The sequence below is a fragment of the Salvelinus sp. IW2-2015 genome, linkage group LG4q.2 (genome assembly GCF_002910315.2).
Source record: "Salvelinus sp. IW2-2015 linkage group LG4q.2, ASM291031v2, whole genome shotgun sequence".
Taxonomy (NCBI): domain Eukaryota; kingdom Metazoa; phylum Chordata; class Actinopteri; order Salmoniformes; family Salmonidae; genus Salvelinus; species Salvelinus sp. IW2-2015.
The window spans coordinates 9168373-9191900 of NC_036843.1; the positions used below are offsets into that span (position 1 = coordinate 9168373).

At 45.0% G+C, this 23528-nt stretch overlaps 1 protein-coding gene across 1 annotated transcript in view; it reads left to right on the plus strand.

The window, feature by feature from the left end:
- LOC111962962 (signal-induced proliferation-associated 1-like protein 1) overlaps positions 1 to 17383 on the plus strand; it is a 19156-nt gene extending 1773 nt beyond the window's left edge. The window contains 15 exon segments of the mRNA XM_070443284.1: positions 1990 to 2053; positions 2056 to 2577; positions 4275 to 4549; positions 7097 to 7348; positions 7444 to 7593; positions 7913 to 8052; positions 8526 to 8608; positions 9146 to 9516; positions 12323 to 12547; positions 12842 to 12998; positions 13250 to 13451; positions 13704 to 13847; positions 13970 to 14078; positions 14340 to 14418; positions 15400 to 17383. Coding sequence (XP_070299385.1) covers positions 1990 to 2053; positions 2056 to 2577; positions 4275 to 4549; positions 7097 to 7348; positions 7444 to 7593; positions 7913 to 8052; positions 8526 to 8608; positions 9146 to 9516; positions 12323 to 12547; positions 12842 to 12998; positions 13250 to 13451; positions 13704 to 13847; positions 13970 to 14078; positions 14340 to 14418; positions 15400 to 15543 — 2917 coding nt within the window. The 3' untranslated portion in view covers positions 15544 to 17383.
- Positions 17384 to 23528: the final 6145 nt, after the last annotated feature.

Sequence of the window (23528 nt, forward strand, 5' to 3'; positions counted from 1 at the left end):
AGAGAGAGTCTCTAGTCTAGACTGTTTTTGCCGCTGCTAGTCTACTGTTTTCTGTCCCTGCTAGTCTACTTTTTTTCCTCTAGTTACTCTTTGTTTAGTCTCTGTTCGCCTCTAGTCTATTGTTTTCTGTCTCTAGTCTATGTTGTTCTTGCCCTCTGCTACTTCGTCCTAGCTGTTTTCTTGCCTCTGTCTACTGTTTTCTGTCCTCTAGTCTATTATTGTTTTCTGTCCTCTAGTCTACTGTTTTCTGCCTCTAGTCTACTGTTTTCTGCCTCTAGTCTACTGTTTTCTGTCCTCTAGTCTATTGTTTTTCTGTCCTTAGTCTACTGTTTTCTGCCCTCTAGTCTATTTGTTTTCTGCCCTCTAGTCTACTGTTTTCTGTCCTCTAGTCTACTGTTTTCTGCCCTCTAGTCTACTGTTTTTGCCTCTAGTCTACTGTTTCGTCCCTCGTAGTCTAGCTCTTTTCTGCCCTCTAGTCTACTATTTGTCTGTCCTCTAGTTACTGTTTTTCTGCCTCTAGTCTACTGTTTTGCTGTCGCTCTAGTCTACTGTTTTCTGTCGGCTCTAGTCTACTGTTGTTTCTGCCCTCTAGGCTACTGTTTTCTGTCCTCTAGTCTATTGTTTTCTGTCTCTGTCTACTGTTTTCTGCCCTCTAGTCTATTGTTTTCTGCCCTCTAGTCTACTGTTTTCTGCCTCTAGTCTACTGTTTTCTGCCCTCTAGTCTACTGTTTCTGCCCTCTAGTCTACTGTTGTCTGTTTCCTCGTAGTCCGCTATTGTTTCTGCTCTCTAGTCTACTATTTTCTGCCCTCTAGTTACTGTTTTCCTGGCCGCTCTAGTCTACTGTTTCTGTCCTCTAGTCTCTGTTTCTGTCCTCTAGTCTACTCTTTTTCTGTCCTCTAGTCTACTGTTTTCTGTTCCTGCTAGTCTACTGTTTTCTTGCCCTCTAGTCTACTTTTTCTGCCCTCTGTAGTCTACTGTTTTCTGCCTCTACGTCTACTGTTTTGTTCTGTCCTCTAGTCTAGCTGTTTTCTGTCCTCTAGTCTATTTGTTTTTGCTGTCCTTAGTCTAGTGTTTTGTCTGGCTCTCTAGTCTAGTCTATGTTTCTCTGCCGCTCGTAGTCGTACTGTTTTCTTGCTCTCTAGTCTAGCTATTTTCTGCCCTCTAGTCTCTGTTTCTGTCCTCTAGTTATTGTTTTCTGTCCTCTAGTCTATTGTTTTCTGCCTCTCTAGTCTACTATTTTCTGTCCTCTAGTCTATTGTTTTCTCCTCTCTAGTCTTACTATTTTCTGCCCTCTTAGTCTACTGTTTTCTGCCCTCTAGTCTAGCTGTTTTCTGCCTCTAGTCTACTGTTTTCTGTCCTCTAGTCTACTGTTTTCTGTCCTCTAGTCTACTGTTTTCTGTCCTCTAGTCTATTGTTTTCTGTCCTTAGTCTACTGTTTTCTGTCCTCTAGTTCTACTGTTTTCTGCCCTCTAGTCTACTGTTTTCTGTCCTCTAGTCTACTGTTTTCTGTCCTCTAGTCTACTGTTTTCTGTCTCTAGTCTCTTTTTGTCTGTCCTCTAGTCTACTGTTTTCTGTCCTCTAGTCTACTGTTTTCTGCCCTCTTAGTCGTACCTGTTTTCTGTCTCTTAGTCTACTGTTTTCTGTCCTCTAGTTCCTACTGTTTTTCTGCCCTCTAGTCTACTGTTGTTCTGTCCTCTAGTTTACTGTTTTCTGCCCCTCTAGTCTACTGTTTTCTGCCTCTAGTCTACTGTTTTCTGTCCTCTAGTCTACTGTTTTCTGTCCTCTAGTTTACTGTTTTCTGCACTCCCTGAGAGGATTGGATAGGGATAAGACATAGTAAACCCAGCAGCTTGCCATCTTACACCTATTCAATTCTTTCAGATCTAGTGCCCTGAGGATCCATTGAGATTGAGTATAGGACTCCCTCCTTCAGTGCACTTACTAGTTAGTGACCTCTCTCTCTTTCTCCCCCCCCCCCCTCCCCCCAGCGTGGCTGTGACTCGTTCCCAGGACGTGCCCTCCTTCGGTCCTCCTATCCCCAAGGGTGTGACCTGGCCGCCTTCCCCAAGTCCAGCGTCTTCAGGGACTTCCTGCTGGCCAAGGTCATCAACGCAGAGAACGCCGCCCACAAGTCTGAAAAGTTTGGTGCCATGGCGACACGCACGCGACAGGAGTATCTGCGGGACCTGGCAGAGCGGCACGTGACCAGCACGCCGGTGGAGCCCACGGGGAAATTCCCCTTCATCTCATTGGCTCACAAGCGGAGAGAGAGGGTACGGCCGTACAGCGGGGCAGAGCTAAGGAGCCTAGGGGCAGTGACATGGCCGGTGCATGCGGAGGACCAGGTAGCCGGGGCGGAGAGGGAGTGTGTACTGGCCATCTCCAACGATTTCCTCATCCTATTGGATCAGGAGGCTAAGGCTGTGGTCTTTAACTGTGCCACGCACGACGTCATTGGCTGGTCCTCGGGCAGCCCCGCCTCCATGAAGATCTACTATGAGCGTGGGGAGAGTGTGTCGCTGCGCTCCATCAACAACAACACAGAGGACTTTGGAGAGGTGGTGAAACGCCTGGAGGTCAGTAGCAGCACAGTTCATCTGTGTATTATTGCTACACTGATGGCTTTATAATGTTTCACACACCATCTGTTGTGATTATTACAGGTGTCCCAAGTTTCAAGCCAGATAAGGACCTTTCATCATTAACAAATGGGTTATAATAAACATACCTCTCATTTCCACCTCTGATAATCCATTATGTTCAAAGGAGATGCAGAATAGGCCTACAGTGATTACAAACACAATGTTACAGGTATAGATCTCAGCAATGACCGTATTTGGAGAGGTAGTTGAATCATTCACATGCGATTAGGCAATGCCAGCTGTCTTGAATGAAAGACTAACACTATTTGCATAGGGTTATTTCATGTTTGTGTGTACAGTGAGTGTGTATGCCATACCCTTTCTTGTCGGAAAGCGGAGGCGTGCATCAGTGATGTAGCATAATATCCTGCTCTGGCCCTGTTGTGGTTGCCTGGAGGTCTGTGTTAAGTACTATGTTACAACCTCTTTCCACCTGACACTGGGTCAGAAGGGCCAGGTAAGGTGTATTAAACCTTAAACCCTCCCTCCTGTACAAAAACACTTTAATTGAAGGGTAGCGCATCCGCTGATGATAGATTCAGTCTGTTAGTGTGTGTCTTATCAGATCTAAGCCCAAGGGCAGATTGTTTATGTGATGTGTTTTACAGTAGCAGCAGCCAACAGAATAGTTTTGTTTTTTATTTATTCAACCCTTATTTTACCAGGTAAGTTGACTGAGAACACATTGTCATTTACAGTAACGACCTGGGCAATAATTACAGGGGAGAGGAGGGAGGATGAATGTGCCAATTGGAAACTGGGGATTATTAGGTGGCCATAAGGATATGCAAGACACTGGGGTTAACACCCCTACTCTTACGAAAAGTGCCATGGGATCTTTAGTGACCACAGAGAGTCAGAACACCCATTTAACATCCCATCCAAACGACTGCACACTACACAGGGCAATGTCCTGGGGCATTTTTTCAGACCAGAGGAAAGAGTGCCTCCTACTGGCCCTCTAAAACCACTTCCAGCACCATCTGGTCTCCCATTCAGGGACCAACCCTGCTTAGCTTCAGAGGCAAGCCAGCAGTGGGATACAAGGTGTTATGCTGCACAGAGCATACACAGCACATGCAGTGTAGTCTGTCTTTGGATTTAGAGGTTTCTAATATTATGTAGTGTGGCAGACCAGGGGGTTGGATCTAAACGTTTACACAGACAGAGCAGGATTAGCTCAGTTTCAAAGGGGTTTAAAATAAAATAATAGTCCAAAAGAAAAGGATAGGTCTCCCCCAAGAGACCCTCTCCGGGATACCGTGTTCTGAGTTCCGGGTCTTGCTGTATCCTGTAGGGATCAAAACTGAACTATACGAGAGTCCTTTCCTCCCCCAGTCTCTCTCCTGTGTGCTGCCCTTCTGGCAGCTTTATGGGACTTGTACAGCTGGTGAGCAATCAGCCCTTGATTACTCACCAATCCCCAATCAGCCCCAATTAGTCCTGGCCGGAGAGCCCGTCGAGACCTGGCACGTCCAGCAGATGGAGCCATCGCCCCGTGATGTATACTCAGTCTGTCACAAGGCCTCAGCGATTCTCCCCCTGGTGGCTAACCTGCTGTACGCCACAGTAGTTATAACTCTTCTCCTTCACCTCTTTCTCCTCCCCCTCCTCCTCTCCTCTGTCTCTAGCTCATGTCAAATGGCAGCCAGACCACAGAGATGACCCTGAGGAGGAACGGCCTGGGCCAGCTGGGCTTCCATGTAAACTTTGAGGGCATCGTGGCAGAGGTAGAGCCCTACGGGTACGCCTGGCAGGCGGGGCTGCGCCAGGGCAGCAGGCTAGTAGAGATCTGTAAGGTTGCCGTGGCATCGCTGTCCCACGAACAGATGATCGATCTCCTGAGGACCTCTGTCACCGTCAAGGTGGTCATCATACCCCCGCACGAGGACTCCACCCCTCGAAGGTACAGCTCAGAGACAACAAATAAGTTATTTATCAACAGATATGTGCCTCTATCAGTCATATCAGTAGCATGCATTTGGGTATTGGGGCAGCGCTGCAGTGTTTGTAGTGTATATCTCAATGTAATAATGGCGCCGAAGCAGATGGCTGCCGTTTTACGATCACGTAACCAATTGTGCTATTGTGTATGTTTTTTCGCGTTATTTGTAACTTATTTTGTACATAATGTTTCTGCCACCGTGTCTTATGACCGAAAAGAGCTTCTTGATATCAGGGTAGCGATTACTCACCCCGTACTAGAGGAATTCTTCTTCTTCAACGAGTTGGACAGGAAGGATTTACTCCAGACACCCGACAAGGACCTCATCCCCGTCATTCGCAGGAGGAAAAGACGGAGATATCGTGGACGACGGTCCGGGTGCGTTGTAAGGATCCGTCGCCGAGAGGGTAATCTACCTTTACCATCGGTCCTATTAGCCAACGTACAATCAATTGATAATAAAATTGACAAACTACGAGCACGTATATCCTACCAACGGGACATTAAAAACTGTAATATCTTAGTGGCCGAACGACGACATGATTAACATACAGCTGGCGGGTTTTAAGCTTTTTCGGCAGGATAGAACAGCAGCCTCTGGTAAGACAAGGGGCGGCCCTCTATGCATATTTGTAAACAACAGCTGGTGCACGAAATCTAAGGAAGTCTCAAGGTTTTGCTCGCCTGAGGTAGAGTATCTCATGATAAGCTGTAGACCACACTATTTACCAAGAGACTTTACATCTATATTTTTCATAGCTGTCTATACACCACCACGGACCGATGCTGGCACTAAGACCGCACTCAATGAGCTGTATATGGCCATAAGCAAACAGGAAAACGCTCATCCAGAGGCAGCGCTTCTAGTGGCCGGGGACTTTAATGCAGGGGAACTTAAATACGTTTTACCTAATTTCTATCAGCATGTTAAATGTGCAACCAGAGGGAAAAAAACTCTAGACCACATTTACTCCACACACAGAGACACATACAAAGCCCTCCCTCACCCTCCTATTGGCAAATCTGACCATAATTCTATCCTCCTGATTCTTGATTACAAGCAAAAACTAAAGCAGTAAGCACCAGTGACTTGGTCAATAAGAAAGTGGTCAGATGAATTAGATGCTAAGCTACAGGACTGTTTTGCTAGCACAGACTGGAATATGTTCCAGAATTCTTCCGATGGCATTGAGGAGTACACCACATCAGTCACTGGCTTCATCAATAAGTGCATTGATGACGTCGTCCCCACAGTGACTGTACGTACATACCCCAACCAGAAGCCATGGATTACAGGCAACATCCACACTGAGCTAAAGGGTAGAGCTGCAGCATTCAAGGAGCGGGACTCTAACCCGGAAGCTTACAAGAAATCCCGCTATGCCCTCCAACGAACCATCAAACAGGCAAAGCGTCAATACAGGACCAAGATTGAATCGTACTACATCGACTCTGACGCTCGTCGGATGTGGTAGGGCATGCAAACTATTACAGACTACAAAGGGAAGCACAGCCACGAGCTGCCCAGTGTCACGAACCTACCAGATGAGCTAAATTACTTCGATGCTTGCTTCGAGGCAAGTAACACTGAAACATGCATGAGAGCACCAGCTGTTCTGGACAACTGTGTGATCACGCTCTCCTTAGTCGATGTGAGTAAGACCTTTTAAACAGGTCAACATTCACAATGCCGCAGGGCCAAACGGATTACCAGGATGTGTACTCCGAGCATGTACTCCGTGACCAACTGGCAGTCTTCACTGACATTTTCAACCTGTCCCTAACTGAGTCTGTAATACCAACATTCAAGAAGACCACCATAGTCCCTGTGCCCAAGAACACTAAGGTAACCTGCCTAAATGACTACGGACCTGTAGCTCTCACGTCGGTAGCCATGAAGTGCTTTGAAAGGCTGGTCATGGCTCACATCAACACCATTATCCCAGAAACCCTAGACCCACTCCAATTTGCATACCGCCCCAACAGATCTACAGATGATGCAATCTCCATTGCACTCAACACTGCCCTTTCCCACCTGGACAAAAGGAACACCAATGTGAGAATCCTATTCATTGACTACAGCTCAGCGTTCAACACCATAGTGCCCTCAAAGCTCGTCACTAAGGACCCTGGGACTAAACACCTTCCTCTGCAACTGGGTCCTGGCCTTCCTGACGGGCCGCCCCCAGGTGGTAAGGGTAGGGCACGCTGGTCCTCAACACGGGGGCACCTCGGGGTGCGTGCGTGCTCAGTCCCCTACTGTACACCCTGTTCACTCATGACTGCATGGCCAGGCACGACTCCAACACCATCATCAAGTTTGCCGATGACACAACAGTGGTAGGCCTGATCACCGACAATGATGAGACAGCCTATAGGGAGGAGGTCAGAGACCTGGTCATGTGGTGCCAGGACAACAACCCTTCCCTCAACGTGTTCAAGACAAAGGAGATGGCATGTGACAATCTTTTTGTTGTTGATTTGATTTATCTCTGTCTCTTCTCACAGAGGCTGTTCAGAGCTGTACCACATGCCCCTGGTGGACTATAAGAACCACAAGGAGGGGATGCCCTATGAGTTTAAATTCCCCTTCCGCAGCAACAACAACAAGTGGCCCCGCACCTCCTCCAGCCCCCAGAGCCGCACCACAGCGGCCCTGGGGGGGACGCTCATCAAGGCCCCGGCTTCAGACTACCAGGAGCCGACCGGAGTCATCCCCCGCAGTGTGTCCAGCGACGGGCGCCCTCTCAACGCTAAAAGGTAAGAGAGCCACCCCGTCTAATAATATGATATAGTAGGGAAGATGTACAAGCTTTAAGCTTAGTAGTGGATTCTGTATGCTCTGTATCCCTCAGGTATTCCCCAGGGAATGATAACTATGCCCTGGCTTGTTCCATCGTGATGGGCCGCTCTCCACACACCCGCAAAGCCCCTACCAGTCTCTCCTACATAGACACTGGGAGCGCAGGCTCCAACCACTGGAGACAGAAGTCCATGCCAGACGGGTGAGAGGTCACTCAGGCCAGAACAAACCTGGGCCAATTTATGGCCACATTCAGACCACACCCAGATCATACACAGACAGACAAAATTCAGATCTAGAAACAGATCGCTGTAGGGTTTCACCTAAATTGCTCTATTTTCAGATGTAGTCTGTATTTACTGTAATTACTTATTTGGGAGTTATCCAATAATAGAAAGGAAATTACTAAATTATATGTTGTCTCGTTGATATGTTGTACTCATCATGGCAGAGGTACTCCTGTTTTGTTCAGTCAATGATGCAGCTAGACATGATGCCGTCTTCTTCCATATATTTTATAGGTTTAACAACAATACCCGCCACTCCCCTGTGTCTGCTGAGCGTCAGGGAGTGGGAGAGGGGTCTAACGGGACTAAGCCTGCCACTGGATGGCCCCGAGCGGTGGAAGGGGAGCTGGCCGACAGGGGGGCTGATAGAGCAGGTCAGAGGACAGGCTTTAGAACAGTGTCATTCAAAGTCGCGGTCACGACCCCAGTTCGGTCTAGAACTGCAGTGGGGTCGCCAAAATGATAGTTTTTGAGAAAGTTAATTTGAAAAATCAAATTGTATTGAGTAAAGGTATTTATTTGTTTATTTTCATTCTGATAAGAGATGAAAATGCAATTAAGTTATTTTTTTATTTAAAATTCGAAATGTACCGATTTTAAGGTTGTGTCATTAGATTTGGCGTGGGGTGGGGGTCACGAGAAAATCTTGGGGGAAAATGGGGTCCCCAGAAATTTGCTGAAAAGTTTTGAATACCACTGCTTTAGAAAATCCCAAGTCAAAATCCCAAGTCATGTCTCTGGTGTTTTGGGTGATGCAGATGATGAGAGTCAGAGACAGGAATATCTCTCTATGTTACTGGTATTGTTATCTGTGTCTCATTCCTCTGTTTGTTCCTGTCCCTCCCAGACCCAGCTGTATCCAAGGCTGCAGTAACTCGTCTCCAGCAGCAGGAACAGGGGACACACCTGTCTCCCAACAAGAACATCAAGGTGAGGCACCAGGCTCAAATATGACCAAATATGTCTTCTAACATGCTGACCAGACCGCTTGTGCGTGATCAGGACAGGATCAGGACACGCAGGTTGAAATATCAACTATATTATTTTGGGGACAGGTCGAAAAGCAAACATTTATGGCAATTTAGCTAGCTAGCTTGCTGTTGCTAGCTAATTTGTGCTGGGCTATAAACAGTGGGTTGTTATTTGACCTGAAATGCACAATTACCTGAAATTAATAATTATGTTAATGTATTATTTCAGTTTTTTATTTGTAATACATTTGCAAAAAAATCTGAAAATCTGTTTTTGCTTTGTGATTATGGGATATTGTGTGTAGATTGATGAGGGAAAAAAACAATTTAATCCATTTTAGAATAAGGCTGTAACAAAATGTGGAAAAAGTCAACGGGTCTGAATACTTTCCGAGTGCACTAGCTTGGCAATATAGATTGTTGTCTATGTCAAAGTAGTCTTTATTTAATATGGTAAAACAACCAGGACGTGACTGTAGGGTCTATGTCTCTACAGGTGGAAGCTTCCTACTCCTCCAGCCAATCAGGCAGCAACACACTGTCCAGTAATGCCTCCAGCTCTGCCCACAGTGATGAAAAGTGGTATGAGATTGGCTCCAGCAGGACAGGGGTACGGCCTGACTCAGAGCTCAACGGCTACCTACAGGGGGCATCCACAGACAGCGGCATCGATGCTACCTCTTACGGGGCCACAGGGTCCGGGGGTTCCAGAGCCAAAGAGCGGCGGACCCAAGAGACCTCTCCTTCAGCCCCAGACTCCCCCGGCCCCCCAGGGAGCAGCGCATACCCAGCCCAGAGCCCCCTTGTATTCCCCCCAGCCCCGGACAGTGGCTCCTACACCCTCAGTGATGCTGCGTCCCACTCCAGGTGTGTGTGCCTCCCTGTGCTGTGCTACCCCACATGAAAAAATACTATAGTGTATACTATGGTAGGAATACTATAGTATTCACCGTATTGTTTTTGCTGACTTTACTCTAGTATTCACTGTTTATTATAATTTTTTAAATTATTGAACCTTTATTTAACTAGGCAAGTCAGTTAAGAACAAATTCTTATTTACAATGACGGCCTAACCCGGCAAAACCCTAACCCGATCGACGCTGGGCCAATTGTGCACCGCCCTATGGGACTCCCAATGACGTCCGGTTGTGATACAGCCTGGAATCGAACCAGGGTCTGTAGTAATGCCTCTAGCACTGAGATGCAGTGCCTTAGACCGCTGTGCCACTCGGGAGCCACTCGGGAGCCCAATAAACCGAGAAATCACGCACAAAGTAGCCTACACAATCACAAAGCACGTGAAATATATTCACGAGCGCCACACACATAGCCTAGTTTCAGTGGAATATCATCTATTTTCTATTTATATATTTTTGTGTGCTTTTGAGAGTGAAAATCTGACAAATCTATAGGAAAACATACGATTTTTCACACAGGGTGTCTTTCCTTCGCTGGGCAGGTTGTTTGGGAACTTTTTGGCTAAATTAGAGTATACCCACTTCTCCAGGCACCTCTACACCACTGTATAGGGCCGATGGAAAGACAGCAGTCACACACAGCATGATGTTAAAGGATAAGCAGTCCATGAACTCTGACATAATAACCCAGTAGGTCACAATCATAAAAATACAAACATACAACTATTAAGCATTTCCCAATCGAAATGTACAACTTTGACCTCCCATGGCAAAAATAATTTCATGTTTAGTCCACAAAGTAACTGGTGACCTAAAGTTTAAAGTAGAACCGACTGCATTTTAACTAGTTTGCAGATATGAAACAAACAGACRATCATAATATCAGTAAAAAATATCAAATTCTTATGCTACAAAACCAACTTCATAAGAGGTTTTAAAAATAGGTTATATTTGACGTTCCATGACGTACACTAACATGCTGACTACACCGCCCACGTCGTGTGCGCGAGCGTTGCAAAATAAATGTACACATACATGTTATTCAATCATTGCACACACTGCCCGCGCAAGTCAACGAGCGTCTGTGTAACTTGGTTCTATTTGTGACGCTAGACACGCTGCAAGTCCGACCTCTCCCAACTCCTCATTGGTTTTTAGGAGCATATACCCACGTGGGTGATTGAAAGATGAACTGAGGTCCACACTCCAGTCCAGTTGGTGGTGGTAATGCACCTTAAAGTTGGTTGCCAACCGCCATAAAAGTCCATAGAAGAAGAAGAAGCCTGAAGGAGGAGAGATTACTAGAAAATAACTTGGATTACCCTTTTATCTGTGGATTAATTGTCAGAGTAGAGGATCTTGTGCATTTCAGGTAAAATAACAACCCAATGTTTATATCCCAGGACAAATTAAATAAAAATAAAATGATTATACCTGCGTATAGCCTCCACTACATCACTGGCCCTTTATGTTTTACAAAAAGTGCACTCTCCTACATGAGTGTGTTGGTATTACGGTTGCTGTCTTTTCAGAATCACAAACTAGTCACACACTGAAGACCTATAGATTCRCCACTGTACAAACATGTCTATAATAGATATAAAGGCTGTTGAAATAATGTTTCAAGAAAGGAGTGTACATATTTGGCCTGGCGAAGCGGTTTTATGCGCTGACTGAATGGAAGCTGATAATTATGAGATTTTTACTCTGCTGGTCTCGGGATGAAATTAAGAGTCCTCACTGCCCGAGACCGAGTCAAGACCGAGTACAAATGTATCCGACATTGAAACAAGACCCGAGACACTCAATATGTGGTCTCGAAGACCGGTCTCGAGCACAACAACACTGCTACAGTGTGTAGTATAGTATACTACAGTTTACTACAGAATTCTATAGTAAGTACTGTAGTATTGTATAGTAAACTGTAGTAGTTTTTCATGTGGGACAGTAGAGTTCTATTACAGTCGGCTCTTTATGTGATACATTTCCTCTCACGTATCAATGTGTCATGAAGCAGACAGTGATGCTTTGTAGTCCTTATATATCCCCTATTGTCCCAGATAGAAAACTACCAAGCCTTGCGGTTTGGTGGTGAGAGGTAGCAAGCAGCAACCTGCTGTATGTGTGCCTGTGTGATTGTGTGTGTGCGCACATGCGTGTGTGTATCTGAGTGTGTGTGTGTGTGTGTGTGTGTGCGTGCTTGTTTGTGTGTGAGCCAGGTTCTCACAGAGAGAAAGAGAGCACTTGAAACACTGAGGAATGCTGAATGTGAGAGCTCAGCACTGTTAACACTCTGTAACCACAGTTCCTTTGAGTGAACAGGGTTTCCTCCTCTCCTCAGCCTCTCCTCTGTGGCTCTGAAATAACTCCAGCACCACCAGACTAGTGACTGTTTTATTGTACACACAGCATGTCTGAGGAGGGAGACGCTAGCTTTCATGTCAAACTGGGGAGAAATGTTGTTTGAAATGTTAAAATGGAAGAAGTCCAAGGACACTCTGTCCTATTTCTTTTTCTTCATGAATTTAAATTCTCATCTCAAGATGTGGAGACATCGGAGATGTCGTGTGTGGGGGAAGTAGTCAACGTTACCATATTGTACATATTGTACGAAATATTGTACAGAAATGTGTTCATAGATGAGTGCACATTACAGAAAGGTGAAGTGAAACACCAATGTAATGGTGTGTGTGAGTTATGAACACAATAGTATAAATATACCTATACTAACCCATATCCGTGTTCTTCCGTACCAGTACTCTGAGCTCGGGCCAGTCTGGCAGTCCCATGGGTCCAGGCTGCAGTCCCAGCTCCTCCCAGGAGGAGTCAGCCCTTGCCACCTCCCCCACCTCTCAGACCTCCCTCTCCCCTGGAGGCCCCAAGAGCTTCTACCCCCGCCAGGGAGCCACCTCCAAGTACCTGATCGGCTGGAGGAAGCCGGGAGGTACCATCAACTCTGTGGACTTTGGCAAAACACGCAAGTAAGCATGGGGGGCAGTAGAGGAGGAATGTTGAACATACATGTGTTTATTGACACGTCACTGAGGCCATTACACTGTGAGGGGTGCAATGTTGTGAAAGGATGTTCTTTCCCTATTGAAACAAATCTTACTGTTCTAGATTGTTGATGTTAGAGAGACTTGAGATCTGAGTCAACTGAGAGGAGATGCCTTTCCCACTTGTTTTGTTTATAAACGAGTACACCACTCCCACCATGTGGTTGAACCGAGAACTGCAACCTAACACTGCTGGTCTTTGCACTCCCTCTTTCTCAGACGTCACCAGAGTGATGGGTTGCTGGGTGGCCAGCCCCAGCTCAGGGCTCAGCTCAGGGCCCAATCCCCCCAGCGGGTCACCACATCCAGCCTGCAGGAGGACCTGAAGAAACTCATCACCCTAGACAGCCCACCACCCTCCTCCCACGACCAAAAGGTAGCGGGCAGCACTGCTCTGTGTTAACAAGCAATGTCACCATCATCCATTTTACCATGATAATTGTCAAATTGATGAGAACTCCCATGGAACTTCCAGAGTAGTCGATATGCTGTATTTGCCTGATGAATCCAAACTCCCTCCCCTGCCTTGCCACATACACTGGTCAACATGCTAAAGGCTAAAGGCTGAGTTTATGGGGTCAATCAGCAGCCTCACATTGCTCCTCTCTCTCCCCTCACTCTCTCCAGCCCTCTTTCCCCGTCCCCCCTCCCAGCCGGCGCTCCTTGCAGAGGACCCTGTCAGACGAGAGCATCTACAGCGGGCAGCGGGAGCCCTCGTACAGCGGGCACAGACAGACACCCAACGACCTGCTCTTCAGCTGCTCCACCATACCCCGYTCGCCCACCGCCCGCCACGCGCCACCCCGACAACCCTCACACAAGTCTCTGGGTTAGCCTGATTATCCTGAAAGTAATCCTTGAGTAAAGCCAAAGCCAGTTTATCCTACATGGGCTCCATCTCAAACCAGGGGAGCACAGTTTATCATAGAGTGTATCAGTGTATACTTATGTCCTTAAGTATGGGTTACTCTAAACACGTTATGTGTAATCTTGTTTTTAGTATGTACTTTATTTGAAACCTGTCTCCACTTCCTCTGTTCTAATCCGCTGTCTCTCGTCCCCCCGCTCCTCTTCCCTGCAGGTGATCTATGTGAGTCGTCCAGCCAGGACCAGGRGGGTAGGAGACAGCAGCTGGGGGACCCATGCCTCATGCCCCTGCCTAACTCTGGAGCTGACCGTGCTCTGGACTGGTCCAACCTGGTGGATGCTGCCAAGGCCTTTGAGGGTAGGCAAAGTAAGCTGGAGATTTACTATCTTTACCAACCAGAGGGTAGCAGTGCCCTGTCTCTTTCCTGTGTGTTGTCAATCTGAGCTGTAACTGTTGTGTTTTTCTCTGTCTGTCTTCAGTTCAGAGACTGTTATCTGTTAATGATGGGAGCTCCAGCCCAGATGTCAAAGACACCAGCCCCCAGCAGGCCGAACCCCAGGCTTCCCCACAGAGAAACACCTCGCCTGGGTAAGACCCAMTTACCTACTACATACCATGCACGTCCAGAGAATTCTGTAGACATAGGTAGGGCCTGGAGCTTATCTTAAAACTTGGGTCAGGTTTTTCCTGGCCAGGCAACATGGTTAGGAAAAACTCCTGCCCCTACTCCTAGGGTCTAAAGCTGTGGCTTGCTACACCTCTTGACTATTTTAAGCCAATATGCCCCAGGTCATGCTAGTCTTATTATAGTTTAGAATATGGTAGTTAACACTGTCCCCCGTCCCACAGTGAGAGCCCAGCTTGTCTGATGGAGAAGGTGAGCCAACTGGAGTCCATGGTGAAGCTGCTGCAGGATGACCTAAAGAAGGTGAGACAAGAAACAACCAGGTCTTCAGCACCGGAKGCTAAGCCTTAGCCTAGACATCTCTACTCTAATGTTCACTTCTTACTGAACCTGGTGCCCTTTCCCTAACAGTGGTTAGAACAGTAGAAAGACCAGTTGAAAGAGCAGCCTTCTCAGTGTGGAAAGGTCAAACAAGTGTGTAGTGTGGATCCAGTTCTCCATATATCAGTAGTGCCCATTCGGCACAGGTACTTACTACTCTGCCTTTTGGTTATAGCTGCCCTGTATACATCTCCTGAGGACAGTATTAGAGAGTAATGAGAGCCTTCCACTCCTCTCTGTGTTAATGATGGACTCCCTGTGTGTGAGCCGGACAGTACTAGAGAGTAATGAGAAGCCTCCCACTCCTCTCTGTGTTACATGATGAACTCCCTGTGTGTTGAGGACAGTACTAGAGAGTAATGAGAGCCTCCCACTCCTCTCTGTGTTAATGATGACTCCCTGTGTGTAGGACAGTAACTAGAGAGTTAATTGAGACCTCCCACTCCTCTCTGTGTTAATGATGACTCCCTGTGTGTGAGGACAGTACTAGAGAGTAATGAGAGCCCCACTCCTCTCTGTGTTAATGATGACTCCCTGTGTGTGAGGACAGTAACTAGAGAGTAATTAGAGCCTCCCACTCCCTCTCTGTTTAATGATGACTCCTGTGTGTTGAGGACAGTACATAGAGAGTAATGAGACCTCCCACTCCTCTCTGTGTTAATCGATGACTCCCTGTTTGGTGAGGGACAAGTAACTAGAGAGTAATGCAGACCTCCCACTCCTCTCTGTGTTAATTTGATGACTGCCTTTGGTGTGAGGACAAGTACTAGAGAGGTAATGAGGGAAGCCTCCCGACTCCTCTCTGTGTTAATGATGACTCCCTGTGTGTGAGGACAGTACTAGAGAGTAATGAGAGCCTCCCACTCCTCTCTGTGTTAATGATGACTCCCTGTGTGTCCCCAGGAGAAGGATGCCAAGGTGTCCCTGCAGGCCCAGATACAGAGCCTGAGAGAGGACAACCAGCGGCTCCAGGAGGAGTCCTACAGCGCCTCGGCCAAGCTCAAGAAGTTCACAGAGTGGGTGTTCAACACCATCGACATGAACTGACTGATCCATGTGCTATTGACAGGAACAGCTGAACACACGTGACCACAACACACTMAMACTCAAACGGATTCACACTATGGGTGCTCAGAACCACAGGGCTTGCTTCTTTGATTCCTTCATTAGAACTGATATTCTGCTATTGACATGGACCGATTCACAGTGGATGTAAATGCTSTATGATCAACATGAACTGTTGATSCCATCATGAACCGATCGGCCATTATTCTTCAACACRGTGGATCTGTAGTACCACCACCACTAACAACTCAATGAGAGGTGTTTTAAAGGAGATAGAGGGAGAGAGACAGAGATGATCAGCATGCAGTCCTTTCTTTAGGATTTGCTGGCACTATACTGTAGTGTCCCTGCATGTCTGACAGAGATGTATTAACTTCCCTGGGCTATGCTGTGGAACCTTCCCATGTTGACCTTGTCCTTCAGATCCTGCTCCTTCATACTGTACTCCTCTCCACAGTGGAACAAATTGTCCATTGTAGGACAGTTGTGTGTTATTTAAGACATTCCCAGAAAGGAACCGCTCAGAAATGTGTGCTGCGTTCAGTTCATACACGTAACAGGTTCACAGCACGTTTAAGAGATTGCAAAAGTCCAAGTTGCATATTGAAGATTTGAGTGATCAGCTGTTATTTTGTTAGCAATTTATGGAAAAACATGATGGGGCTGTCGCTTGTCCCATAGAATTGAACTTGTCCCTTTCAGTACAAGTATAGAAAGGTAAAGACAGGCAGTCTCTTGGCCTGTGTACTGTGTATTGTGTACTGTGTATTGGATATAGTTTATTATTAGTACTATTATGGTCGATGCCTCTCAGTGATGCCTCTCAGTGATGCCTCTCAGTGATGCCTCTCAGTGATGCCTCTCAGTGATGCCTCTCCCATTGATCCTCCATAAAGCAATGTAAAACATGTTATAGGGGGTTGAGTATACCTCACATACAGTACTGTACATGACTACAGCTAGTTAACTGATGAAAAGTACTTAACTTGCCACGTACAAAATATACAAATGAAATAATATGGGTGCCATAATGACGAGAATAAGCTTCAAAATTCATCATCAACCAAAGCTGTTCAACAATTTATTTTGTAAATATATATGAGCAGAAATGTTACCACTGCAAAACACCTTATATTGTTTTACCACTACACACTATGACTCTCTATGGACTGGGCTCATTTCAGGAGGGTAAGATGGGCTTACTGGATACAGTAGTTCCAGAATGTACTATTGGTTATTATATCAAAATAACTGGACTGACTGSGTGGATGACTGGAAGACCAGGCGTACTGTTCAATTCACTTCTAACTGATGATATTGATTCTACTTGATCTATTTGATTATTGGTATGGTCCCATCTTCGCCTACCTGCTGTATTGGATCCACAGTGCCATCTAGTGATGATAACATGTCATAACATGGAAATACGTACTATACTTGATCCTGATCCACAGCATGTTACAAAGCCCCTGGTGCCACATGTATTTCATCCTGTTCTACTCTCTGTAGATGAAATCGGTACTGTATGTCATGACATATAACGATTTTATGTAAATCCTTAAATGCCAGCTACAGTCATCTAAGTCTATTAGTAAGTAACTTGGTAGACCCTCCATGTCTACAGTCAGTTGTACTATTAAAACCCGCAAGCTTCCCCTTTGGTTCCCATTCTGTACAACCTGTATATATATCAAAGGATTCTGACGCTCATCATAATTTGCACCTTCCTTCTTGACATGTATTACAGCATGTGATGATGTTTCCTTTGAGCTGTGATGTGTAAAAATGTTTATATCTATTAAAGATATTTTGTTCAATTGTATCTTTGTAGTGATGCCTGCATACCCAGATGCAGATTTGGTATTTTTATTTATTTTATTTCACCTTTATTTAACCAGGTAGGCTAGTTGAGAACAAGTTCTCATTTGCAACTGCGACCTGGCCAAGATAAAGCAAAGCAGTGTGACACAGACAAYAACACAGAGTTACACATGGAGTAAACAATAAGCAAGMCAATAACAAAATAAACAAGTCAATGACACAGTAGAAAAAATAATGTCTATATACAGTGTGTGCAAAAAGCATGAGGAGGTAGGCAATAAATAGGCCATTACAATTTAGCAGATTAACACTGGAGTGATAAATGAGCAGAGGATGATGTGCAAGTAGAGATACTGGTGTGCAAAAGAGCAGAAAAGTAAATAAATTAAAAACAGTATGGGGATGAGGTAGGTAGATTGGGTGGGTGGGCTATTCACAGATGGACTATGTACAGCTGCAGCGATCGGTTAGCTGCTCAGATAGTTGATGTTTCAAGTTGGTGAGGGAAATAAAAGTCTCCAACTTCAGCGATTTTTGCAATTCGTTCCAGTCACTGGCAGCAGAGAACTGGAAGGAAAGGCGGCCAAATGAGGTGTTGGCTTTGGGGATGATCAGTGAGATATACCTGCTGGAACGTGTGCTACGGGTGGGTGTTGTTATCGTGACCAGTGAACTGAGATAAGGCGGAGCTTTACCTAGCATAGACTTATAGATGACCTGGAGCCAGTGGGTCTGGCGACGAGTATGTAGCGAGGCCAGCCGACTAGAGCATACAGGTCGCAGTGGTGGGTGGTAGAAGGTGATTTGGTAACAAAACGGATGGCACTGTGATAGACTGCATCCAGTTTGCTGAGAAGAGTGTTGGAAGCTATTTTGTAGATGACATCGCCGAAGTCGAGGATCGGTAGGATAGGATATATATGGTATGGTATGTATGATGTAGCGACAGTACAGGCTTCCACTTAGCTTCCAGGAATCTTTATAGATTATTATTAGGTTATAGATTATTACCTTTATGTTTTCCCCCCAGCAATAATGCATTGGTCTTATGAACAAAAAGCTACATGGAGCCTATGGAGTACAGCACACCCCATATCTTCCCTGTTGGAGCATGACAATAGAGGATAACCCACCGAGGTGTTACCAGGACTTGACAGTCCAGTGGCAGCCTCAAGAGTTTTATACARGAAAGTCATTTGTGATATTGATAGTTTTAATATTGAACCAGGTTTTTCTTGCAAAAAAACATATTTCTCATTGAGATTAACCTGGATAAATTAAGATTAAATACAAGGAAAAAAACTAAAGGGACCATATTTTTCCATTTGTGAATCTACTGGCGAAAAATGTTCTCCCTGCTGAGTTCAGAGTTGTTGACTTCCCCAGATGTTCTCTCTAGGTCCTAGGACATGATTTAGAACATGTTGTACTGTACACAGATCAGAACCAGTCCCAGTTTACTGATCCAGTTAATTAATGCAGCGAGTCCAGAGAGGAGCAGAGGAGCGGAAGAGTTTGGGGACGTCATATTTCACAAATGAAGAACTGTTTGGGCTTTACTGCTAGAAACACATTGAATAAGCATTCATGGCAAAACAGACAGTCCAAACATTTATCATAAGGAATAAGGTTTTTAAGTGTCTGTCCTATACCGAAGAGATATAAGAAAGCTCAGGAATTATTTATATATTGTTGACACATATCTAACCCTTGTTTTGGGTGGCACAAAACTACTTCCATTCATTTTTTTTACCGGTACCGGGTTACCTTCAGATGAGTCCCATGACACTTGTGGGGGTCGTAGAACAAAAAGGAGTACACCATCGTGTTCGTGAGAGTCTCCCCTTTACATAGAGTATATTGTAGGATGCTATAGACGTTTTCGTGAAACGAAGCCCATACAAAAACAAATATATCTAGCTTAAACAGATGGATTTCGCTGGAAATCGTTTTATCATGTTAATTAAATGATGCACGAGCCTAGCCTGTCTTAATGGTACATTTGACTGATGTACAGTGCCTTCGGAAAGTATTCGGACCCCTTGACTTTTACCAAATTTTGTAACTTTACAGCCTTATTCTAGAATTAATTAAATCGTTTTTTTCCCCCTCATCTACACATAATACCCCATAATGACAAAGCAAAAATAAGTTTAAAAAAATATATATATCACATTTACATAAGTATTCAGACCCTTTACTTAGTACTTTGTTGAAGCACCTTTGGCAGCGAATACAGCATCAAGTCTTCTTGGGTATGAAGCTACAAGCTTGGCACACCTGTATTAGAGAGAGAGAGAGAGAGAGAGAGCAAAGACCGTTAAATTCTACAACCACCTAAAAGGAAGCGATTCCCAAACCTTCCATAACAAAGCCATCACCTACAGAGAGATGAACCTGGAGAAGAGTCCCCTAAGCAAGCTGGTCCTAGGGCTCTGTTCACAAACACAACACACCCCACAGAGCCCCAGGACAACAGCACAATTAGACCCAACCAAATCATGAGAAAACAAAAAGATAATTACTTGACACATTGGAAAGAATTAACAAAAAAACAGAGCAAACTAGAATGCTATTTGGCCCTAAACAAGAGGTACACAGTGGCAGAATACCTGACCACTGTGACTGACCCAAACTTAAGGAAAGCTTGACTATGTACAGACTCAGTGGCATAGCCTTGCTATTGAGAAAGGCCGCCGTAGGCAGACATGCTCTCAAGAGAAGACAGGCTATGTGCACACTGCCCACAAAATGAGGTGGAAACTGAGCTTGCACTTCCTAACCTCCTGCCCAATGTATGACCATATAGAGAGACATATTTCCCTCAGATTACACAGATCCACAAAGAATTTGAAAACAAATCCAATTTTGATAAACTCCCATATCTATTGGAGAAATTCCACAGTGTGCCATCACAGCAGCAAGATTTGTGACCTGTTTGCCACAAGAAAAGGGCAACCAGTGAAGAACAAACACCATTGTAAATACAACCCATATTTATGCTTATTTATTTTAACTTGTGTGCTTTAACCATTTGTACATTGTTACAACACTGTATATATATAATATAACATTTGTAATGTCTTTATTGTTTTGAAACTTCTGTTATGTGTAATGTTTACTTGTTAATTTGTATTGTTTATTTCACTTTTGTATAATATCTACCTCACTTGCTTTGGCAATGTTAACACATGTTTCCCATGCCAATAAAGCCCCTTGAATTTGAATTGAGTGAGAGAAGAGAGAGAGAGAGAGAGAGAGAGAGAGAGAGAGAGAGAGAGAGAGAGAGAGAGAGAGAGAGAGAGAGAGAGACGAGAGAGAGAGAGAGAGAGAGACGAGAGAGAGAGAGAGAGAGAGAGAGAGAGAGAAGAGAAGAGAGAGAGAGAGAGAGAGAGAGAGAGAGAGAGAGAGAGAGAGAGAGAGAGAGAGAAAAAGAGAGAGAGAAAAAAAGAGAGAGAGAATTAGAGAGAGCATACTTAAATTCACACAGGACACCGGATAAGACAGGAGAAATACTCCAGATATAACAGACTGACCCTAGTCCCCCGACACAAACTACTGCAGGATAAATACTGGAGGCTGAGACAGGAGGGGTCAGTAGACACTATGGCCCCGTCCGACGATACCCCTGGACAGGGCCAAACAGGCAGGATATAACCCCACCCACTTTGCCTGTCTAAGCAGGCTAACAGCCTGCTACCTGGCCTGCACACTATCTTCCATTCTTTTCTGCAGATCATCTCAAGCTCTGTCAGGTTGGATGGGGAGCATTGCTGCACAGAACCATCGGGTTCTTGGTCACCTCCCTGACCAAAGCCCTAGGAAGCGTCTTGGTGGTWAAAAACGTCTTCCATTTAAGAATGATGGAGGCCACTGTGTTCCTGGGGACCTTCAATGCTGCAGTTGTGCCTCGTCACAATCCTGTATCGGAGTTCTACGGACGATTCCTTCGACCTCATGGGTTGGTTTTTGCTCTGACATGCACTGTCAAATGTAGACAGATGTGAAAGGTGTGTTCTTTCCAAATCATGTCCAATCAATTTAATTTCCCACAGGTGGACTCCAATCAAGTTGTAGAAACATCTCAAGGATGATCAATGGAAACAGGGTGCACCTGAGGTCAATTTCAAATGTGGAAAAAGTCAAGGGGTCTGAATACTTTTGGAAGGCACTGTAAGTGGGAGATGTTTCAGTTTTACAGGTCACGGCCATAACGCAATACTGTATGGTGTGAGTGTGGGGGATTATCATATTGCCATATTACTGTGGTTTATGTTTTACTGTAAGCACTCCAACAAATCAAATCAAGTGTTATTTGTCACATGCTTCGTAAACGTGGTGTAGACTAACAGTGAAATTCTTACTTCCCAACAATGCAGAGAGAAAGAAAATAGAGAAATAATAGAAAAGTAATACACGTAATAATAATATTAATCACAGCACAGTTGAAAAATATATGGCAAATAGAAATCCAAAATGGATGGTGTTGAGAGATAGATGGGAGGGGTTGAATGGAGCTGAAGGGTGGGAATAATAACAAGGTAACCATTGTAAAACATACAGGGTCTGTAAAATGTATATAGATTCAAAAATGTTGTGAAATAGCACAGTTACAAATAGAAATCAAACTGGATGGACATCAGAAATAGAGGAAGGACTAAAAACAAACAAAATATAACTATTGTAAAATAGATTGTGTCTGTAAAATTTGTATAAGATGTGTAAACTGAATGTAGAAGCCTAAGTGTTATTGTTTATTAGTTTACTCCAATTGGGGGAAGGGTGGTAGGGTTTGCAGGGAATAATTAAGGTATATTCAAAAAAAGTATGTATGTCTATATAGGTATGTGTATGTATATATGTGTATATGTATGCATATGTGTATGTATATGGATATATATATTTACAAAAAAAGATATATGGGGGAATGGAAACGATGCAGCCAATTACATTGATGGAAGCATCAATCTATCTGCAATATTAAGCTGATCCACCCCTTATAAAAAATATATATATAATATTAATAATAAATACAACAATAAGTAACGATAACTTGGCTATATACACTGGCTACCAGTACCGAGTGGATGTGCAGGGGTACGAGGTAATTGAGGTAGATATGTACATATAACTAGGAATGAAGTGACAGACAATAAACAGTAGCTGCACTGTGTGTGATGAGTCAATAAAGTGAGTGAAAAAAGGGTCAATGCAGAAAGTCCTGGTAGCTATTTGGTTAACTATTTAACTAGCTATTTAGCACCTTATGGCTTGGGGGTAGAAGCTGTTCAGGGTCCTATTGGTTCCAGACTTGGTGCATCGGTACCGCTTGCCGTGCAGTAGTAGAGACAACAATCTATGACTCGGGTGGCTGGAGTCTTTGACAATTTTTAGGGCCTTCCTTTGACATCGCCTGGTRTAGAAATACTGGATGGCAGGGAGCTCGGCCTCACGGCCAGTAGCGCGTACGGCCAGTACGCGTGAATGCAAGTAGTGCCTTTTGGTCGGATGCCTAGCAGTTGCCATACCAAACGGTGATGCAGCCAGTCAATATGCTCTCAATGATGCAGCTGTAGGACCTTTTGAGGATCTGAGCGCCCATGCCAAATATGTTCAGCCTCCTGAGACTGACGAGACCTTCTCRTGCCCTCTTCACGACTGTGTTGGTGTTTGTGGACTATGAAGCTTTCAACCTGTTCCACTACAGCCCCATCGATGTGAATGGGGGTGTGCTCGATCAGTTCCTTTGTCTTGCTGACGTTGAGGGAGATGTTGTTGTCCTGGTACCACACTGCCAGGTCTCTGACCTCCTCCCTATAAGCTGTCTTATCGTCGTTGGTGATCAGGCCTACCACCATTGGGTCGTCACCAAACTTAATGATGGTGTTTGGGTCGTGCTTGGCCACGCAGTCCTGGGTGAACAGGAAGTACATGAGGGGACTAAGCACCCCTGAGGGGCCCCCGTGTTGAGGGTCAGCATGGCGACTGTGTTGTTGCCTACCCTCACCACCTGGGTGCGGCCCAGTAGGAAGTCCAGGATCTAATTGGAGAGGGAGGTGTTCAGTACCAGAGTCCTTAGCTGAGTGATGAGAGCACTATGGTGTTGAACGCTGAGCTGTAGTCATTGAACAGCAAGTATTCTCACA